The 21,997-nt window shown below is 41.2% G+C and overlaps 2 protein-coding genes across 4 annotated transcripts in view; both read right to left on the reverse strand.

The window, feature by feature from the left end:
* The window catches only part of Vegfd (vascular endothelial growth factor D), a 36,923-nt gene extending 32,213 nt beyond the window's left edge, over nucleotides 1-4,710 (reverse strand). The window contains exon 1 of the mRNA XM_052717750.1: nucleotides 4,621-4,710. Coding sequence (XP_052573710.1) covers nucleotides 4,621-4,710 — 90 coding nt within the window. The remainder of the gene's footprint in view (nucleotides 1-4,620) is intronic.
* Pir (pirin) overlaps nucleotides 4,128-21,997 on the reverse strand; it is a 96,247-nt gene continuing 78,377 nt past the window's right edge. For 2 of the 3 annotated variants that reach the window (XM_052717552.1, XM_052717467.1), the window contains 3 exons: nucleotides 19,198-19,280; nucleotides 10,185-10,251; nucleotides 5,497-6,097 (listed from right to left, as the gene is read on the reverse strand). In XM_052717552.1, coding sequence (XP_052573512.1) covers nucleotides 5,982-6,097; nucleotides 10,185-10,251; nucleotides 19,198-19,280 — 266 coding nt within the window. In that variant the 3' untranslated portion in view covers nucleotides 5,497-5,981. Of the gene's footprint in view, nucleotides 6,098-10,184; nucleotides 10,252-19,197; nucleotides 19,281-21,997 lie in introns of all 3 variants that reach the window. The other variant, XM_052717632.1, reaches the window with a different exon arrangement.

A 21,997-nucleotide genomic window follows, 5' to 3' on the forward strand; every position in this document is an offset into this window, starting at 1 on the left:
GATGATGACCTCTGCCTGCTTCACTTCTTTCAGTACTGTGCACAAATATAACTGAATTGGAAGAATCTCCCCCTTTATTTCATTCTGTGTCCCCTCCTTCATTTGAGTGCTTTTCATTATTACTGTCCCTGACATGTTACCGATTTGCATATTGTCCACTTCTACCAAGCACAATCAAAATATGCATTCTAAGAGAGCTGAAATAGTTATTTCTCACTGCATTCTCAGATCCTAGACACAGTAGACACTCAATAAATATCTGCTGAAAAAGTTAGTGAGTTATCAAATATTGGAAAGTTGTAATGAGAGATACAGGACAGTCTTTATGGGTTAGGACATCTCAGCCAGTCAAGGCTTTCATGATGCTGAAGATGCCCCAGGATGCCTTTGATTTATAATGCTCTAGTATCTTAGACTATAAGAACAAAAAGCAAGAGAGAGAAAAATGGATTTGCCACCATAAAAACAACCTAAGCAAAAATGCTCATTTTATTGTCTCCTTTCATCCCAATTCATTCCCACTTATGCTAAACTCCCACTCTCTGCTCATATCATATGATAAAAATGAGTTATACGGGATGGAGAGATGGCTCAGTGGTTAAGAGTATTTGCTGATGTTGCAAAGAACAGTTTGGTTCCCATTAGCCAAGTTAGGTGGTTAACAACTACTGGTGACTCCAAATCCAGAGGATATAGCACCCTCTTCTGGCCTCTGCAGGTACCCACACTCATGTGCACATCACACCCAAAAAAAGCTTAAAATGAAATAAATCTCTTAAAAAAAAAAAGAGCTGACCCCTAGATATTGCTGAGGAACAATTTTACTGTCCTTTGTATCCCTATTTCTCTACTGCCTTTGTCCAACTGTGGAAATATTTGTGTCTGAGAGATCCAGGTCTTTTTACCAAGGGTTCTTTTACGGGACCATTTGTATATACAAATACCTTGTTTCTATTTCACAAATTATCTTTGTGATGTTTATAGCAACATTTTATGCACAGGTGTTAAGTCAGGATTTTTCAATTTAAATGAGCCATACAAGGAAGGATTATACATAGGATGTAAGGTTCTATTGTATCTTGGGTACTACAACATCTTAGAGTGATATAAAAACTGTAACTGAATTCATGGCGAGACAGAACAATCAGACAAGACCTCACTGGCTCGCCTAACAACAAAACCAGGAAACTCTCCTGCAAGTTATTTCCTAGACCATTTCAAGAGAAGTCAAATGGCATGAAGGTGATGAAGTCTTGTGAGCCATGTGGATTTGGGACTTACTCTAATCTAATGTAGCACTGAATGACTCCATCATCTAACAATACCCTTCTATAGACATTACAAGCTCGATGCCTAAAAAGATAGTATAGAGTAAAGCTGAAGAAGAAAGAAACTCTTTCAAAAGAGTTCTGAAAGCTATCATGACCTAGAATTGATCCTCTATTACCATACTGACAGGGCTTCATAGCACCATGGAAAAGATGTATAGAAGCTAACTTCATCAGTATCTTATAATGACTTCCAACATACCTGGTGACAACAATTATTTATTAGATCAGCCAGAAATCATGTTGGCTAGAAGGACATGTTGAATGGCAAGAGCATAAGGCTGTTGGTAATTATTTACTAAGTGTCTAGAGGGTACAATATTGTGATTAGATGTATACCATAAACTGTTGTAAAGTGCATACCTTGGGAAACTATCTCTGTTAATCTCAAGTGTATAAAGAGCTTGAGAAAATAGAACTTGAAATAAACCCCACACCTAGTCAGCAATCTGATTTTATTAATGAGTCAATTAGGGGTTTTTTTAACTAAAAAATTTTTTTGAAGATTTATGTGTCTGGGTATTTTTTTCTGAATGTATGTTCACCACATGTGTGCCTGGTGTATGTGAGGTCAGAAGGCATCGAATCCCCTGGAATTGGTGCTAGAGATGGTTGTGAGCCACTGGGAACTGAACCTGAGGCTTTTGTAAGAGAAAGAAGTGCTCCTAACCACTGAACAATCTCCCCAGATCTTTGTTTTGCAAAGAAAATGTTAAGATTTTTGCAAAGGTTTTCCTCAGCTCACACTTTCCAAGCATTGTTGACCCCAAACAGCTAGTTTTCCAAGCATAAGCTGCAAGACTAGTTAAATGAAGATGTCTTTCACTTGAATGGCATTAAGTACAATTGTCCTAGGTGGTAGTAGCTATCTGCATGCTTATAGTTGAAGAAAAATGTTCACAGATTCATAGAAGTGTACCATAGTCTCTGCCTGTCTAAGCTGAAAAAACAAAACAAAACAAAAAAACCAAGCAGGATAATTCTCTAAGCTAGGAAGTAATGTTCAGACCAGGGGAAGGGGGCAACATGGAAATAGATTTGGCATCACAGCCATTCTGGGACAGATGTGGTCAGAAAAGGTAGAGTAGAGAAAAGCATGTTCTCATAAACTTAGTACTAAGGAGGACCACAACGATTGTATAACAAATGAATATTCTTATATCTAAAGCAAAAACTAATCAGTGTCAGTGTCCTAAACCATTACTACTCTGAATATATTTTTATGCTAAATTTTAATTTAAACAAGAAAATATCCATGTTAAGAAATAGATTTCATCTAGTATCCACTTATGAATGAGTACATACCATGTTTGTCTTTCTGAGTCTGGGTTACCTCACTCAGGATGATTGGAGGAGGTTGCAATGGGGAGTGGATGGGGGGGGAGGGCTGGGGAGTGGGAGGAGGGAGGACGGGGGAATCCATGGCTGATATGTGAAATTAAGTTAATTATAAAATAAAAATATTTTTAAAAAAAGAAATAGATTTCTAGCCAGGCAGTGGTAGCACATGCCTTTAATCCTAGCACTCGGGAGGCAGAGGCAGGTGGATCTCTGAGTTTGAGGCCAGCCTGGTCTGCAAAGAAGATGCTAGGATAGTCATGGTTGTTTCATAGAGAAACCCTATCTCAAACAAAACAACAAAAGAATTCTTTGGTTTTGTTTTCTTTTGAAGAGGTGGGGAGGGGGAAGAGAATATATAAAGCAAAATGATGTCTGTCGTTATGTCTCAGAACCCAGTCATGTGTAGCCCCAAACTTCTATCTAACTACAGGCAACACTTTCTTCACATAAGAGACGATCTAATTTAGCTGGGGGCTGGGTGGCTCTAAACTCCCCGGATGTAGCTTCCCTGTTCAAAGGGAAAGTAGGGCACGTAAGAGAAACATTGAGAGGCATGTTAGTAAACATAGGCTCCAATCGGCCATCTGTTAGGGCATGTTTTCTGTCACATAAAAATGCAGTCACTTTCTTCCATTGCCCATTCAAGAAATTTCAATGGGAAAAGTAAATTCAAAACGTGTAAAATTTCACTGTACCCGGGACACAGAGAGGATTCTGGTAGCTGTGTATAAAAGAGTAAATTCTAAGCATTGAAAACTTCACTGGGGAATAGGGTTGAAGACTAGTGTTAAGTGAAATGTTGAACAGCATTGTGCTGGGGTAGAAAGGTTTCTTGCCTAGCAGCCTGCACCTTTCAAGCTTTGCAAGTCCCAAATGTACATGGCAGAAAGGACAGTCCTCAGCTCTATGTGACTGCCACCAGCCTTGATGTTGGATCCCCATCTCAGGCTGTAGGTGAAAGGAAATCCACTGTAAATGTGAATCCCAGTGCCAGGAGCCTTTGAGTCTTGCCCTATGAAGCTTGGGTGAAGATTTACTACCTGATTATGGACTACATGCATATGGTGCTTTCCATGTAAACTAGTTAACATCCTTATGAACTAATTTTCCCCTCTGGGAGTGGTGATATGTCCCCCTATTGAAAATGCATGCCACAAAGCTCAAGTCTACATCTGATTTCTGTCTGGTCATAGCCAGAAATTTCTGAATCAGTCATGATTTAGTAGCATTCCAGTCAAAACAATTACATTTGAGTCCTTTTCAAAAAATAAAAAGGCTTTAAAATACACAACATTGAGTGGCAATGTTGTTCTGGCCGTCAGTAGCACCCTAGTTCATCTTTTTTGCATTGTTCTCAATTTCTTGGGCTGTCCTTGATGCTTGCTCATAGAACCAAAGATTTGCCAACTGCTTAATTTTATACACATTTTCAAAAGCAGATGCACGAGAACAAAAACAGACTCTAAGAAAACTTTTTTTCCTGGATGGTAGCGATTGGTAATTTGCAGAACCAAACAGAAAACATCCATGAAAAGCACTGTGATTTTCAATTTACAGAAGAAATTACTCAGCCTTGTTGCTCACAACCAACCTAAAAACCAACAGCCCATAAAATTGTGTGTGTCATAAAGACGAATCCCAGCTTCATCAGAAGCCACTGTGCCATGAGGAGGCAGAACTGGGAGCAAACGTTTCCAGAATGCTTGTGCTCTATTCCCATTCCAAATACACACAATACATAAAAAGCCATCATACAAATTTTCTTACACATATACATTTTCATACACTCATGGCAAGAAAATGATTAAGTCCAAGAAACAAAGCAGTCGCTAATACATGCAGGCTAAGAGTAGCCTGAGCTTTTATACTGTTTTAACAACAGTGAGGGCAAAGGACTTTTTCTGTGAAAACCAACAAAAAGAAACATTATGAAAAAATCAAGCTCACCTACCTTCACTGGTCCATGTTCACTATTGAAGCCCTGCACCAGGTACATGTAGGACATCATGAGAATATTCACCACTGCCCACTCTTTATACATTTTGAATATTTTAAATGTCCACTGATGACTAAGCAGTTGATACCAGGCAGCTACTGAAAAGTGTTGCAAGACATTCTCCAGAAGCAAAGTTCGAAACCCCGAAACTTTACATGGAAAATCACATGATCAGTTGTAATCAAAATCCAATGAAATGACTTGAGTTAGCCAAGGGACACCCCCTGCCACACACAATCTTAGTATGGGAGAAAGACAAAAAAAAATTGTAAAGATTCCTGCTGCAAAAATAATCAGGAGGTGGCCATGTCTTCTACTTTAAGCTAGAAAATACTCCACAGGCATTTCATGTCCAGAAGTTGAAAGAAAAAAAATCCCCACCCTATGCCCTAGGTTGTGGCTGCTTTATAAAAGGAGGTGGTGTGACCGACACTTGCAGCTACAGCAGGCTGGAATCTAACTATGGATTAAAACGTTTTCACAATCTTCAAGGAAGCGCGCAGGAGCATGTGTCTTAAATCGGACACAGACTTTGGCAGAAAATTGCAGGGAAGTCTTGGCTGGAATCCTGCTGTGTCCCTAGCAATAGCGGGGCAGTTTTCAAAGCTGACTCACATGGTCAGGACTGCTGTGTTTCTTCAAGCAGATAACCTGTAACATGAAACCCAGAACACAGTTCTGATGGCTGGGATGGCAGCTGAATTGCAGTAGGACAATTTAAGATGCTCAGATAGTGGCCGCCAGTGACACAGAAAGAAGGAAAAAATGCTCGAAGAAAACCCCAAAAGGCAGAGAATAAAAGGGCATCTTCTCACATATAAAAAGCACATGTACATAAGCAATTGTTTTTAATAGCTTAATAATTTCCATCAAAAGGAAGAAAATTGATTTTTAGAGAAGTAACAATTAGAATTATTTGCATATACTACTACCATTTTTTATTGTTTGTACTTTGCCTTTTTAAAATAGTTAAATCTGTTTTTGACAATTTCATACATGTATATAATGCATCCTGATGACTCACTACAAAAACCACCTTTTCATTTTAATGTGGAATTCTTTTTTTATTTTTTACTTTTGGGTTTTCAAGACAGGATTTCTCTGTGTAGCCCTAGCTGTCCTGGAACAGGCCTGTAGACCAGGCTGGCTTCAAACTCAGAGATCTGCATGTCTCTGCCTCCCAAGTGCTAGGATTAAAGGCATGAGCCACCACCACCCGGCTTAATGTGAAATTCTTTAGAAGCACCAGCTAAACCAGCTTTGGAAATTGAATATATTGAATGGTCAGTCCATTCAAATGGCAGAATTTCAGCTCTTCACAGGTTTCCAATCTTTGACTTCCAGGTTTTGGCCCCCTCAAAACCATTTTTTGCATTCCTGAAATCAAGAATGGCCTCAGAAATTTCTTCATTGGTGTTCATCACAAATGGACCTAGGGCAGAAAGAGACAGTTACAAAGTTCTGGGTGATAACATTTTCTTCTACCACTGAAGTGGTATGTATTCCTTTAGCTCCTCATTTGAAACAAAATCTAGTAATATCTGGGCAGCAACGGTCTCTTTTTACAGTGTTCAGTCCTACAGGACTGTAATTTGAGTTTTGTGGCTAGGACTGTATATGAGTGTAAGTTAGCATACAGAGCAAACCTAGATAAACACGGTTAGGTCTCACTGGTCACTGTAGGTTCCTCGCCAGTCATGACAACCTCTTTATTCACCACACTCTTTGTCATTGTTATTTGTACAACATGAATTGAAGTCAGGAACTGAACCAACCTGGTGTTATGAATCAGCTAGACCATAGCAGAGTTTTGGTGTCTGTCTAAGGAGTGGGTGGGGCTATGTATCTCTGGGATGGTTCTAAGTCTGCTGTGAAAACTAGCAGCATTTTCCTGATAATAAACAGGGGGTTGAACTGCTTCTGAACAGCTTGTACATTAACAATTCTTTTTCAGTTCCCCAGACGATACCTCCACGTACCCTATAGCAACCACAGGTTGGGTCAAGTTTTTAAGTTTGGCTAGTTTCTCCTTCCTGTCATGAGTCACTATCATGTGCTTGCAATGAAAGGTGTTTTTATCTTCCTGTAAACTTTTCTTTTTCTGCTTCTATTGTCTTTCATTTTGATAATCTCTTATTCACCCACCATTCCAAAAGGTACATCACGCTAGTGTGACATCTTCTTGCCAAGGACCACTGCACCATGGCTTTAATAAATTTTACTAATAAATTTCAAGTCAAGAAGCACTTTAAAAAATATTTCTTAGGGTCAACTGATTTTTTATTCAGAAAAGGGCCTGGGAATGTACACTTTAGATTTTATGGGTCAAACGAATCAAATATTGAGTCAAGGACTGACCTGATAAGCAATAATTTTCCTATGGTTTCCCCAGGCAGAACCCCACGACTATTACACCTCAACTCTTTTTCTGTAGTACATTTCTATATTCAATTTTTGATACCATCCCATGTCTCTCAGTTTTTTTGTTTTTTGTTTTTTTTTTTTTGGTTTTTCAAGACAGGGTTTCTCTGTGTAGCTTTGCGCCTTTCCTGGAACTCACTTGGTAGCCCAGGCTGGCCTCGAACTCACAGAGATCCGCCTGCCTCTGCCTCCCGAGTGCTGGGATTAAAGGCGCGCGCCACCACCGCCCGGCATCTCTCAGTTTTATAAACTGTCTTTGGGTCACCTAAGACTTATGCAGAAAGGGGGATGCCTTGAGTGAATATCTATTATTGACAAGGACCAATGTCTCCAACTCATGGGAACTGGCAAAACCTTAAGTCAGGCTCAGGAAATTGGCAAGTCTTCCTCTGGTTTGTGTGAGGACATGGCAGTGTATGCAAAAACTAATAACCACAGCTTCCTCATCCTGGAAGATTGCAACCTGAGACTGCTCCCCTACAGAGACCTCCCACAGACAAGAGCTAACTCTTCCCGCTATGCTGGACATAATTAACTTGCTGAGGTTCTGGGTTGGTGCATAGTAGGTAGATCTCCATCAGATGAAGTACAGGCCACCCAATTCCAGCTTTCTCTATGTGTGTCTATGTGTCTGTCGTTTTATCATTCCCTTGTCACCCCAGTCAAACGTTCAGGGTTGTTTTGAAGATTAAATAAATTAACACTTGAAAAACACTCTGACTGATACTTAGTAAACAGTAAATGGTATGAAAGTATACGTTAAGAAAATGAAATGTCTGCATTTTTTTTCTCACTTGTAGGAGGGACATAACTCCACTAGAGTAAGGTTCTTTTCTAATTCAACATGCTGTGACATCTTTACCTAATGTCATCATTAAGAACCCTCAATGACAAGTGGAGCAGGGCATTAATAATTCACAGAAACGCAACCAGTCCCCAAATACTCTCAAGATGTTTGTGGCTGCCTTTGAATATGAAAAAGGTTAAAAAAACAACTTAAAAAGAAAAGCAAATTAGGCGAACCAAACAAAATGCTTTGTCTCTCAGTAACTGACAGTTCAAGAGACATATATCTATTTTGTCTGACTAATGTGGGCTTGTGCTGACAAGTGCTCAGAGGCTCTGGAAGAGGATTTACAGGCACAGTGCCTACAGTTTTGCTTTGTCATCTTCATTCAACTGGACTTTGGTTTCTCATTACTGCTATGGAGGGAAGAGCCTAACATAAAAGGTTTTCATCCCAAACATTCTTTTCCTATACAGATTCCAGTCTATGACTAGATGACGACCCAACCCCATTTGTTTGTAGCTTTCTTTGCCAAAGAACAATTTTATTTAGTCCTGACAAAAGGAAGAAGGGGCTATGAACCTTGGGAGTGAAATTTTGAAGTGTGCAAAATTAACGTGAGATGTCACAAGCTGGGGGCATATGATTTAATATTCCCCCTAAATTACTGCTAGAACAAAAAATAATATTTTCTAAATATTCAGTGTTATTTAAATTTATAACTAGCTGGCTTATCTGAGATCATTGTGTATGCCTTGGAATTCATGCCAAAGTAATGGAATACAATGAGATCTTAAATCATGTCTAATTTAATGACAAAGGTAAAAATAATAAATTGGGTTCTAGGTGTTTCTCATTTAATCAAATGCCAATGATACAGAGACATCAAGATCCAAAGTGATTATGTACCAGAGTCAGTATTTTTTTTTTTGCCTTCAACTACAGTACTATCTCTTCCATACAATAATTAACTCTATTTCTTTTTCTTTAAAAAATATTTATTTTATTTTTAAGTGTGTGTGTATGTGTGTGTGTGTGTGTGTGTGTGTGTGTGTGTGTGTGTGTGTGTGTACATGAGTATGTGTGCACATGCATGTGCAGATGCCCAAGGAGGCCAGAAGAGGAAATTAGATGTTGTGGAGCTGGGGACTAAATTTGCCTCCTCTGCAAGTGCAGCATGTACTGCCAAGCTTCCAGCTCCCCTCTATTATAAAAATTTTCAAAGAAGTACTATTCCTAAGAGGCTCATATTTTTCACTAAAAAATAAGAGATTACAAGGATGGTGTTGACTTGAATATTGATTTTCCCCTCCACAATTCATATTGAAACCTGATTGTCCTTGGGCAGTATTGGGAGCTGGGACCATCAAAAGGCGATTAGATCACAAAGATGAGGTAAAAGTTTTTCCAGTGGGTAAGTTCTCACTCTTGTGGGACTGGCTTAATTTTTTGTGCAAGGAGAGACTGGCTTTATTACCACAGCAGCAGATTGTTATGAAGCATATCTACCCCTCAAGTTTTGTCTCTCAAGAATATACCCATTTGCCTTTCTACTTTCTATCAAGAGTTGAAACAACATGAGGCTCTTCACACACACACACACACACACACACACACACACACACACACACACACACACATGTTGTTGGACTTCCAAGCCTCGAGTGACGCCTACCAAAATAAATTTCTTTTCCTTAGAAGTTACTCAGTCTCATGCTGGGCGGTGGTGGCGCACGCCTTTAATCCCAGCACTCGGGAGGCAGAGCCAGGTGGATCTCTGTGAGTTCGAAGCCAGCCTGGGCTACCAAGTGAGTTCCAGGAAAGGCGCAAAGCTACACAGAGAAACCCTGTCTCGAAAAACCAAAAAAAAAAATAAATAAAATAAAATAAAATAAAAATAGAAGTTACTCAGTCTCGTGTATACTATTATAGCAACACAAAACAGTATTGAAACCACTGTTATTTTAGTTAAATGATATCCATGTCCCTAGTAGACAACGAAGACTTTTTTCCCTTCAAGTTGAAAACCCTTATGACAAAATCAAAAAGAGTTTTCATTCTTCCCACAGATCTAAGATCAATCTATTATACATCATAGGTATTTAGAAAATGTCTTTTCCAAAAAGAGATGAGTGTAGACATAAACACCATGTACATATTTTCCTCTGAAAGTGGGAAAATGACTTCCTGATAATACAACACACACACACACACACACACACACACACACACACACACACACACACACGCACACGCGCGCATCAAAGGAAAAGAATGTCAGCCAGGAAAACCATCAAAATTTTGGACTTACCATGTTGGACAACTGGTTCTCTTAATGGCTCCCCAGCAATTAAGACAAAATGGCTTTTTGGGGGGTCCTAAAGTAATCAAAGAAGGCATCAAACAGTGAATACATTTGTTTTTGAATGTCATATTGCACACAAGTTATAGCTAACATAGGAGTTAAGTGGATGGAGATATGGGAACATTTCCTCTGCAGTCCTTGCTATGGAATGTCTATTCCTTAGGATGGTTAATACCCTAGCTAGCAACCAGAATTCAGCACTAAGTCCAGGTTACCTATATATTAACATCTGTAAATTAAAGAAGGGAAATTGTAGTTTAAGTGTTCTTTGTGTCTGGGCGTGTATGTGTGTATATGCAGGACCACATGTATATGCGTGTGTGGAGGCCAGAGGTCTTTGTCAAGTGTCTTTCTCAATAGCTCTTCACCTTATTTTTGGAAACAGGGTCTCTTACTGAAACCCGAGCTCACCCCTTGCCTAGACTGACGAGCCACACACTCCAGGGATCTGCCTGTCTTGGCTTACCTCCTATGTAGAGTCACAGATGTGTGCTGACACACCCAGCCTTTTACATGGGTGCTTGGGGAACCAGCATCAGGTCCTCATTCTTGTTAATCAGGCAATTCACTCACTGAGCCATCTCCTTATGATCTTCCTTAACAGAAACATCTTCACAACAAACTATCTGAATGAACTAGCTTTTTTCTCATTAACAAAATCATTTTTTTAAAAAAAATATTATCTTTCCTTTTTATTTTAAAAACTTTTTCATACAACAGATTTTGGTCATCTTTCTCCTCCCCCATACCCTACTTTCTCCCTATCTATATAATTTCATGTTCTTTCTTTCTCTTAAAAAAATCAAACCACCTCCCCAAAAAAAGCACACACACACACACACACATACACACACACACACACACACACACACACACACACACACACACACATACATACACACACACACACACACACACACACACACACACACACACACAAAAATACATGGAGTCCATTTTGTGTTGGCCAACCAATCCTGAGCATGGGGCCTGGCCTAGAGTATGTTTGAAATAGCCAGTGTCACTCCACTGAAGAAAACTGATTCTCCCTCTTCCAATAGCTATCAACTGCAAATAGATTCTTGGTTGGTGGTGAGACTTTGTGCCCACTTTCCCCTTTCCATGTTGGAATTTGTCCCGCTAAAATTGTGCAGGTCATATGAGTGCTGTCACAGACTCTGTGAGTTCATATGCACATCAACCCTGCTGTGTCTGGAAGACACTGTTGCCTTGGAGTCCTCCACTGCCTCTGGCTCTTACTTCACTCATATTCTAATAATATAGCACTTTTCTAAATATTCAACATTATCTTAAATTATACCAAATATTTATACATTTCTACTAATGCAAAGCTCTATTATCTTAAGTTACATAAAATATTTATGTGCTTCTACTAATACAAAGCTCTTTAACTTGAAATAATTCCAATGTCTAGTCTCAGAAGATTTACCACTGGATTCAACAAAATTAATACTTAACCTTTTCTTCTTCTGTAAATTTAATAAAAGCTGCAATATTTAAAAGGTCTGAAATGTGTTTATCTTTTTGGCTTCAATTGAAAATAAATTAATAGCCATGGTATGGTGATATTTTATTTGTGCTGAAATGTGATTTTATTTGTATGTTAATAAATAAAGTTGCCTGGGGGTCAGAGCTAATAGCAAGCCATAGCAGAAGTCTGGCAGTGGTAGCACACGCCCTTAATCCCAATCACATGACAGGCAGATCTCTGTGTGTTCAAGGACACCACCAGCATGGAGACACACACCTTTAATCTCAATACCAACCATAGAAGACCTGGAGGTCTGTGTAGACAGGCAGTGATGAAGAGGTCATGTAGTTGGGTTTACAACCAATGAGAAGGCAGAACAGAAAGTCTATAAAAAGACAGATACACAGGAAGTAGCTCTCTTTCTGAGGTGAAGGACGGCAGCGAGTGGTAAGAAAGGGTTTTAGTCTCAGCTCTTAGCTACTGCTCTGACCTCTTGGGCTTTTAACTCTACATTTGGCTCTGTGTTTCTTATTTAATAAGACCATTACATCTACACAATGGTGGTGCATGCCTTTAATCCCAGCACTTGGGAGGTAGAGGCAGGTAGATCTCTGTGAGTTTGAGGCCAGCCTGGTCCACAGGATAAGTCTAGGACAGCCAGGGCTATACAGTTAGAAACCTTGTCTCAAAAACCCAAATAATAATAATAACAATAATAATAATAATAATAATAATAAATGCAAATTAAGTAAGAATGCATGGCAGAATGGTTTTTTCAAAAGGGTTGTTTTTTTTTGTTTTTTGTTTTTTTTCTTGCTATGGGAGTGTGTTTGAAAGGATACATCTTCAAAAGTCCTAATGTATTACTCCCTATATCTGAGGGCTTGTAGAATTTCATACACACACCTGGTTGATGTTTTAATTACTTCTTCACATATAAGAAATACAGATATAAGAAATGTCAGGTCTGGAAAGATGGCTCAGCAGTTAAGAGCACTGGACCCAGGTTCAATCCCCAGCTCCCATACGGCAGCTCACAACTGTCTGTAACTCCAATTCCAGGGGATCTGACACCCTCATACAGACACACATGTAGGCAAAACACCAATGCACATGATATAAAAATAAATAATTTAAAAAAAGAAATGTATGTGTAAACCTTCTTAGGTCTGTAATTTTCTAAACATTATGGCCTTAATGACTCACATAATCCAGCTCACTATCAAAATGCAAGCAAATGTTAACCTAGCTGGAAATCGGTCATTTGAAAACAGATGTCTCACACACTATAATTCTTTCTTTGCTGTAGGCTCAGATCTTCATCCACTTCCTACTGACTCTTGCTTCTGCACAGTCCTAAGAGCGAATCATTGTGCTTTTTCTAGCTTGCTTCTCTGGTAAAACACTGACCAAAACCAACTGAAGGAGGAAATGGTTTATTTGGGTTATAGTATGTCATAGATGGAAGCCAAGGCAGGAACCTGGAGGCAGGAACTGAAGCAGAGGCCACAGAGGAAGGCTGCTTACTGGCTCACTTCCAGGCTCATGTTCTGCTCTCTCCCTCCCCTGTTCCTTCCTTCCTTTCTTCCCTTAGAGTTAGTTATTTTATGTGTATGAGTGTTTTGCCTGCATGTATGTCTGTGAACACACATGCCCGGTGCCCACAGAAGTCAGAGGGGGCATGGGATCTGCTAGAACTTGAGTTCTAGATGGTTTTGAGATGCCATGCGGCTGCTATGAACCTCAACCAGAGGACTTCTGCAAGAGCAGCCAGTGCCCTTAGTGGCTGAGCCTTCTCTCCAGCCCCTCTTACCAGCTGAGGCCCACTTGCCTAGAGATGGTTGTGCTCATAGCTAGGGCTCTCTTACCTCCTACATCAATCAGAAATCCAGAAAGTAACCCACAGACATGTCCAGTGGCTAGCATGATGGGGGTGATTCCTCAACTGAGGTTCCCTCTTCCCTGGTGTGCCAAGTTGACAACCAAGATTAGCCATCACAATGGTTGTTCAGTCTCTACAACATTCAGAGAGCCAAGAAAAGGAGGCATTGTTTTGCCACATCTCATACCAAAATTCCACGAGATTTTAGGGCTGTTCATGTTGTTTGTGGGGAGCTACTGCTGACACAGCTGGGGAAGGGTTTCATCTGGCATGAGTTCTTCTTTTTCTGTTTCCAGTGTGATGCTTAAATGGCTAAGACCTCAATAACAACTCATTATCACAAAGGACTTATTCTCTAAGGGGTTTGGAGAGGTGAGGTTTTAGGTGAAAAAGAGACACAGGAAAGAAGGTCCTATAACAGTGTTTGCTTTGGTTTGGTTTGGTTTGGCTATGGCCAAAGCAACAAACTTAAGTTGCAGGGTCAGGAAGTGGGAGAGAAGGAGTTAATGGAGCAGAGAAGAAAGACTGGCCTCTATGTCGTGTCCACGTTGACTGTTCAGAATGGAAGTTTCCCAATCACAAGAGAGGTCTTTGGGGAGTAATAAACATGCCCTGTTTCCACACTCTGAAATGAGAAAGTGCTAAAAAAAAAAAAGGGCCTTGCTCTTTTATATTACTCAAATAAAATGATGACTTTCCAATGATTATTTGGACAGCATGATAAAGGGACACGTGCATTTTGTCTGAAATGAGAAACTATGAACCTTTTAGGAGTTAGGGAAGTTTCCCATCATTGTAAGACCCTGGAGGTTTCTGCTCCAAACTTCTTTCAGTGACTTTCCTACAGATTTACCATCTGGGTGGCCCCTTCTTTAATCTAAGCCAGATCTCTTTTCTGCCTCTTGCTTTTAAAATTTTTTACATTGTTTGTTTATTGTGTGCATGGGGGATGGTGCATGTGTAGCATGGTATGTATGTGGAAGTCAAAGCAGAGATTCTGATAGTTGGTTCTCTTCCTCCACTGGAGATTGAACTCGGGTTAGCAGGCTTGGAGGCAAGCACCTTTACCCACTGACCCCCTTCCCTGTGCCCTTTTTATTTGTTAACTAGCCTTTAGCAAAAAACCTAATCACCTCTCTAGCTATTAAGTAGCGTGCTAATGTAGTTCAAACTCCCAGTAGAAATTTTTCATCAATAGTGTCAAAGGATGAAAATCATGCAAAAGCAAAGAGGATGAGGGACAAGTCTAAGACAGTCAGTCCTTAGGTGCCTCTATGCCAGCGCCTTTATGAACACTGATTTCAAAATCCTCCTACGATGTACTAGAGGCCCAGATGACTGTTTCATGTAGAATGACTCTAACGCCAAAGCAGGACCTTTGAGAGTCCGGCTCATGCCTTTTGCTTTGGTGTGTCTTCTGGGGTTCTTGGTTCCTAGTGAAGTCTTTTGCATCTTCCTTAAACACTAAATTTCCTAATTGCCCTTGGGGCCAGCAAGATGGTCAGCAGTTAAAGGTACTGGCCACCAAGCCTGACAGCCCAAGTTCTAGTCCCGAGACCCACATGGTGGAAGGACAGAACCAACTCCTAAATGCTGTCCTTTGACCTCCATAAGTGCACCATAGCACATGCATGTGTACTCACCCAGACACACTCAGTGGTCACTAACTAAATAAAACAAAATAGGTAAATTGCTTTTGATACCCATAACAGTTACAGCCTGGGCATATGCTGTATCTCATGGAGACCAACAATACATGATCAAAGCCTAGTGGAAAGGCCCTGAACTAGCTCGGGATTGTGTGTCCAGAACAGCTTGTGGTCGATTCCAATCTCCAAGAACTTTGAAATATTTGAATTCATTATAAAGGCCATATGCTTGGGGCTTTGTCCATGAAGTCAAAGGGTCTGGCCCAAAGACTTTCAAGCCTGGTATAAACCAGGGCCACTGTCATTCTTAGGTGTTACAGAAGACTTAAGAATAATGGAACAGGTGGGGGAGATGGTTCAATGGTTAGAGCACTTGCCGTACAAACATGAGGACTGGAGTTTGCATCCCCAGGGAAAAAAAGAAAAAGGAATAGTGGAAAAAAAACTCAATCTATTCATTGAGGAAGGAAATTTAGGTTTTCATGGGCTAGCCCACATTAGCCTGAGATAGATCAAATAAATGGTAAGACGGCACAAAGAAAACTGAGGCGTGGCTTTGCACATCATTGTTTTCTTAGCTTCTTCTCCTACCCTACAGATTGGTCACTCTAGAGGAATGGCCCATACTCTGGTCACCAAAGGAGAGGGGCATGATGGTAGAGGACATGGGGGGAGGTGTATTGAAACTGCAAGCAGAGAAGGGTTAAAAGAAAGTTAGGTGCTAAGTCAGTTCCTCATTCTAAACCATAATCCAGTGCGTCTTTCTTCTTGTCAGAATCCTCAGGGCCTTTTTTTTAAAATTTTTTAAATTTTAAAAAATTTTATTTTATGTGCATTGGTGTTTTTGCCTTCATGTCTGTCCCTATGAGAGTGTCAGATCTTGGAGTTATAGACAGTTGTTAGCTGCCATGTGGGTGCTGGGATTTGAACCTAGGTCCTCTGGAAGAGCAGTCAAGTGCTCTTAACCGCTGAGCCATTTCTCCAGCCCCAGGGCCTTTTCTAAGCAGTGAAAATCGTTATGTGTGACTTGAATCCCTATTAGATAATGCAGGTGTGAGTGTGGTAAACTGGGTGCTGTCAGTAGCTTCATTTCCCCTTACCGTTATTGGGTACTTACACTGTACTACACCAGGGACTGACACCTTTCTCTGGAAAGGGCCAGAAGTCTTAGGCTTTGTTAGGTCCTTCAATCTCTGCCATAACCGACTTCTACCCACACAGTGTAAGGATCCCCAGAAATGAACGGGAGTGACAGTGAACCAGGAAACACAAAGAAATGTATTTGGATCTGGCCCATTGGACATCATTTGCTGACCTCTATGCTAGATCTGGAACAGATGCTGGCATAGGTAAGCCTGCTTCATTTGTATAATCCTAACAGTTGGTAGGCTTCCATTATTTCAATTTTGCAGACAAATGAAATGAAGCCTGGGCCAGTGGATAAAGGTATTTGCTGCCAACCTGGATGACCCAAGCTTGATGCCTGGGAACCACATGGCGGAAGAAAAGAAGCCACACCTGAAAGTTATCCTCTGGAATCCATATGCATGCTGTGGCATGTGCACTCCCGCACACATACACACAAGTAAACAATAACTGTAAAAGAAACGAAGCAACCAAAGCACAACGCCATTTAGAAACATGTCCACAGTCTCATACCCAACAAGTGGCAAAGGCAAGACCCAAACCTTCGCAGCCTCTATCCTCTTGTAATGTAAAGAAAACTTCTGACTTTGCTACACACATCCAACCTCTTTAAATAACAATTCTTTTCAATACAAATGTTCACTCTAAAGTCGTCATGAACACATGAACAATGACAGAACTGCATACAACAGGAACAGGATGCCCCCTGGGTCAGGGATGCCCCGTTGCCAATGAACTAATCCTTATTTTTGTCTAACCAAGCTATCCTCTGACCTGCAGGTTCCCCCATCACTTCTTTCAATCTGAGCTTCTAAACTCTTACCTGCAGTGTGTTCTCTGTGATGCAATAGGAAGAACTGAGGTCACCAAATGAATCTAGACCCGATTAGAAACTAATATATCAGCAAGTTCTGGGCTGTGAATAATTTTCATGCCTCTTCTCTGTATTGGGTTGAGATATGTGAAATTGCTTTTTTTTTTTTTTGAAAGTCAAACATGGAAATTTCCTATGGTTTGACATAAAATCAAAGGGCACAAGCCTGAGATATGCATTTTTCTGGTGTTCCTGAGATTGTGTTTTGTTCCATTTATTGTTCATAGAGGGGCTGCTGTTGATCAAGGCAGCAGAATGTGAGCTGTCAGTAAATTGGACTGAAATATAAAATCGCCCTCAGTCCACTGCATTCTATGATAGCAGAGTCAGAGGGCGAGAAGTGTGTCAGACTGCCTCTTCATTAGTCAGCTGCTGCCCAAACAGTTCTTATTCCTGCTTTTCAAAATGTAACTGTCCAGGAACTCATACACAATTGTCTCCTTAATCTTCCTGACTGGAGTGACACAAAGCAATCAGATTGGCTTAATGGGCTCACAGAGTCAATTGCTCAATGGAATGTAACAGACATGAGAAAGAACTGAAGAAATGTCCCAAGAGCCCTAAAACTTAACTTTAAAAGCAGAGATTCTCATTTAAAAGAACTATGAAACACATCACATGCTTTTCTTAGCTCCAAATGGGGATGATTCTGAAAGGGCTCTTTGTGAGCATGCAGATCTGGATTTATATTCCTAGAGGACTAGCCTAGTTTTACTTATGCTAAATAAAAAATAAATCAGTTTTGTGACAGAGTAATATTAAAAAGCAATGAAGATAGATGCATTGCCTCCAGATTCAAATGTTTAGGGGTAAGCAATACCGACGGTAAGCAATATAGACTTTTACATGATTGCCGAAGGCAAGAAATGAATAGAGATGAAAATTTGAAATATACCAATAGAGAGCTCAAAATAGAGCAATGCAATCAGCAGAGATTAGTAAAAGGGTTGGATAAAATAGTGGCAGAATTTATTTCCCAAAGAAGAGAAGAAGTTTCCAGTTTTATGAGAGATTGAAGTATTTTCATGGAAATTAGTAAAAAGTATAAGTGAAGAAAATTAAAGGGGAGGGGAAGATTGTAAGAGCCAGAGGCAGTGGATGTCTGTAGTAAGACTATTTTCTGGACATGACGGGTTACTGTACATATGAATTCAAAGTAGCTGCGACTCCAATGCACATGACCTACACAAGATCAAGCTAGACAAAATCCCATCATGGATGGAGGGTGGGCCATGAAGTCCCACCCCTACCCAAGGATCTATTGACAATTGATGGCTGCTGGGAGTGGGAGAGTTAGTTTGCTTTAGGAATGCAATCTCTAAGAGGCTACCCATGCTCCAGAAGATGGTCCTACACAGATGCACGTACAGACAGCATACTAGGTAGACTCGGTGGGTTAAAAACAAAGACAGTACATGGAGGACTACTGAGAAGGAATAGTATGGGAGAGGGGAGAAACTGGAAGGGAAAGAAAGGAAATGGATTCATAAATTTTATCAAATTTATGAGTTTATAAAACTCTCAATTTTAAAAAAAGAATATTAAATGTTTGGGGCTGAGTTAATGGCTCAGTTGGTAAAAAGCACTTGCTATTCAACCATGAGAATATGAGTTCAAATCCCAGTCACCCACATAAAAAATATGTGTGATCACCCATACCCATAACCCCCGGGCTTGGGGGTGTATACAGAAACAGCCAGGTAGCCTAGATGCAATAGTGAGTTTGGGGTTCAGAGACAGACCCAGGACAGGACACTGGACACCCTCCCTTGACCTTGACCTTGGCCTCTGAATGTATGTGAATGGGCATGATCACACACACACACACACACACACACACACACACACACACACACACGAGAGAGAGAGAGAGAGAGAGAGAGAGAGAGAGAGAGGGAATTATAAGTTTAAAATACCTTATTTTCCACCTGGACACTGTCACCTTCTCCAAGCACCGCTGTATGATGGGGTTCTATCTTTTGCTGAGCACCATCAGGTCCTACAACAAAAGATGACCCAATAACTTTGGTGATTGTTAGAGTGTATCAATCCAATGCCCACACTTTTGGTCAACTACTTAGCACCATAATACTTGTTTTAGTTCCAGAAATAACAGACATAGGAAACCTTGAATTTCTGGACTGTTACATCTGCTATTACTAAAGGCCAAAACTGATTGGTTTTCATTGTAGGAAAGAGCAGTAAAGTGAACACTGCCTCATGCTTCCATTTATACTCTTAATGCCATGACCAAATGTTTTCATTGACCCTTTTTCTATTCTGTTTTGTTTTTCGTTTTTGATACAGGGTTTCACTGTGTATCCCAGGCTAGCCTCAAACTCACAGAGATCTGCCTGCCTCTTCCTCCTGAGTGCTGGGATTAAAGGCATGCACCACCATCGCCCAGCTTTCAATGACTTTTAGAAGCCCTTGGAACTACATGTTCATAAAAGTGTTCTCTTGTGTAAAATACAAACCTCATAAGAAGCCAGCAGACCTAGAAAAATGATCAAATGTCATCAATAATTCATTTCAACAAGAATTTACTGAGCATCTCCAACTTTCAAGAACTAGAGAAAAATGCAAAGATGTGCAAAGTAGATTCCTTATATCTAAATAATTCAAAATGTTCTTGGAATCAACCAAATATAAGCACAAGTAATTATCAGAGAAGAATTCAACTGAAAACTAAATGAGTCAGATAGCATCTTATTGCATAATGAACAAGGTCTGATTCTAAACCATCTGGAGGTGGGGTGCCTTCTAATCCCTCTGGAGGGGGTTGCCTGCCAAACCCTTTGGAGGGTGGGTGCTTTCTAAACCCTCTGGAGGGGGATGCCTTCTTTTTGTTTTATATTTTTTTTATTTAAAAAATTTCTTTCCTTTTACATACCAACCCCTGCTCCCCCTTCCTCCCCTTCTCTCGCTCCCTCCCCATCTACCCCCATCCCACCCCCATCCCTCCTCATAGAGGGTAAGGCCTCCCTTGGGTAGTCAACACAGGCTGGCATACCAAGTGGGGGCCGGATCTAGCCCCTCCCCGCTGCATCAAGGCTGAGTAAGGCATCGCACCGTAAGGAATGGGGTCTAAGAAGCCAGTTCATGCACCCAGGATAAGTCCTGGTCCCATTGCCAGGGGACCCACAAACACATCAAACCACACAACTTTCACCCACATTCAGAGGGCCTAGTTTGGTCTCATGCAGGCTCCCCAGCTGTCAGTGCAGAGTTGCCTTCTGAACCCTCTGGAGGGGGTGCCTTCTGAACCCTCTGGAGGGGGTGCCTTCTGAACCCTCTGGAGGGGGTGCCTTCTAAACCCTCTGGAGGGGGTTCCGTGCCTTCTAAACACTCTGGAGGGGGTACCTTCTAAACCCACCCAGAGGGGGATTCCTTCTAAACCCTTCTGGAGGTGCCTTGCCTTCTAACCCCTCTGGAGGGGGTGCCTTCTAAATCCTTTGGAGGGGTGTGTTTTAAACCCTCTGGAGGGGGTGCCTTCTAAACCCTCTGGAGGGGGTGCCTTCTAAGCCCTTTGGAGGGTGGGTGCTTTCTAAGCCCTCTGGTGGGGGTGCCTTTAGGATAGATAACTTTCCTTCCCTTCTAGTCTAAGTCTGGCAGATGAAGTAAAGCTAGTTAACACTTAAAGGTAACAAAAAAGCTCCCTGAGAAAACAGGATTCTTGGGGACTCATTCAGGCTGAAGCACCCCAAGCGTTTGTTCTGGAGGAAGTAAGACTTGAACACAGAGTTGTGCAATGTGCAAGACAGGACAGATCTGCAGGAAACAGAGCTTGGAAAAGGCTATCACAGACAAGATGACAGAGTGTCGGAGGTAGTGGGTGAAAATTTCGGGGGAAACTGTGAACCTCCTATCATGACTTCAACGGTCTATTGGGAAGGAGGATGGAATGTATCAAGGAAACCCTTCAGAGTATTCTTATCCATACAAAGTGAGTGAGTGAGCTACACACACATGCAGAGAGAGAGGGGGAGGAGAGAGAGAGGGAGAGAGAGACAGAGAGAGAGGGGGAGGGAGAGAGGAGAAATGATGAGATCTGTGTCTTGCGGATTTGAAAGGAGAGCAGAAAAGGAAATGGAGGGCAAGTCTGAACCTAGGAAAACTTGTTGAGAGTTCTCTTAACAGGCTAAAGTGCAAATAGATTACAATGTAAACAGAGTGAAAAGAGAAAGACCGGTTGGAAGAGCGGGAAGGAGGGCAGGAGGGAGTTGAGAAAGAAGTTGAGTCTGACATGCTCCTTCGTAAGCATGTGCTGACCTGCGGAGTATAGCAGCAGTTCTGCGAGGGGGCTCTGGACAATGGAGAGGTCGGAGTAGGCTAGAAGAGCCACAGGGAGCTGTAGAGAAGGGTGAAATTTAGGCTGTCTTCCAGATGGGTGGAAAAACAACAGACATGTGAACAGAAAACAGAAGGAAGCTCCCAGATCCAGCATTCCAGGGGCTAGGGAGGAGGCTCAGATGGCACTTCCTGCGCAAGCATGAGGACCCGAGTTCAAACCCCTATCCTTCACATAAAAAGCCAGGCATGGCTGTGTATGCTTGCAACCTTAACACTGTGGGGGGCAGTCGGGAGGATCACTGGGGCTGGTTGGCCACCAGCTTAGCTCCAGGTTCAGGAAGTGACCCTGCCTCAAGGGACTAGGGTGAAGAGTGACAGGCCAGATCCTCCACATATGCATGCACTATGTGAGGACATCTCACA

The sequence above is a fragment of the Peromyscus californicus genome, unplaced genomic scaffold (genome assembly GCF_007827085.1).
Source record: "Peromyscus californicus insignis strain IS unplaced genomic scaffold, ASM782708v3 Scaffold_10__1_contigs__length_136768540, whole genome shotgun sequence".
In the NCBI taxonomy this organism is placed as follows: domain Eukaryota; kingdom Metazoa; phylum Chordata; class Mammalia; order Rodentia; family Cricetidae; genus Peromyscus; species Peromyscus californicus.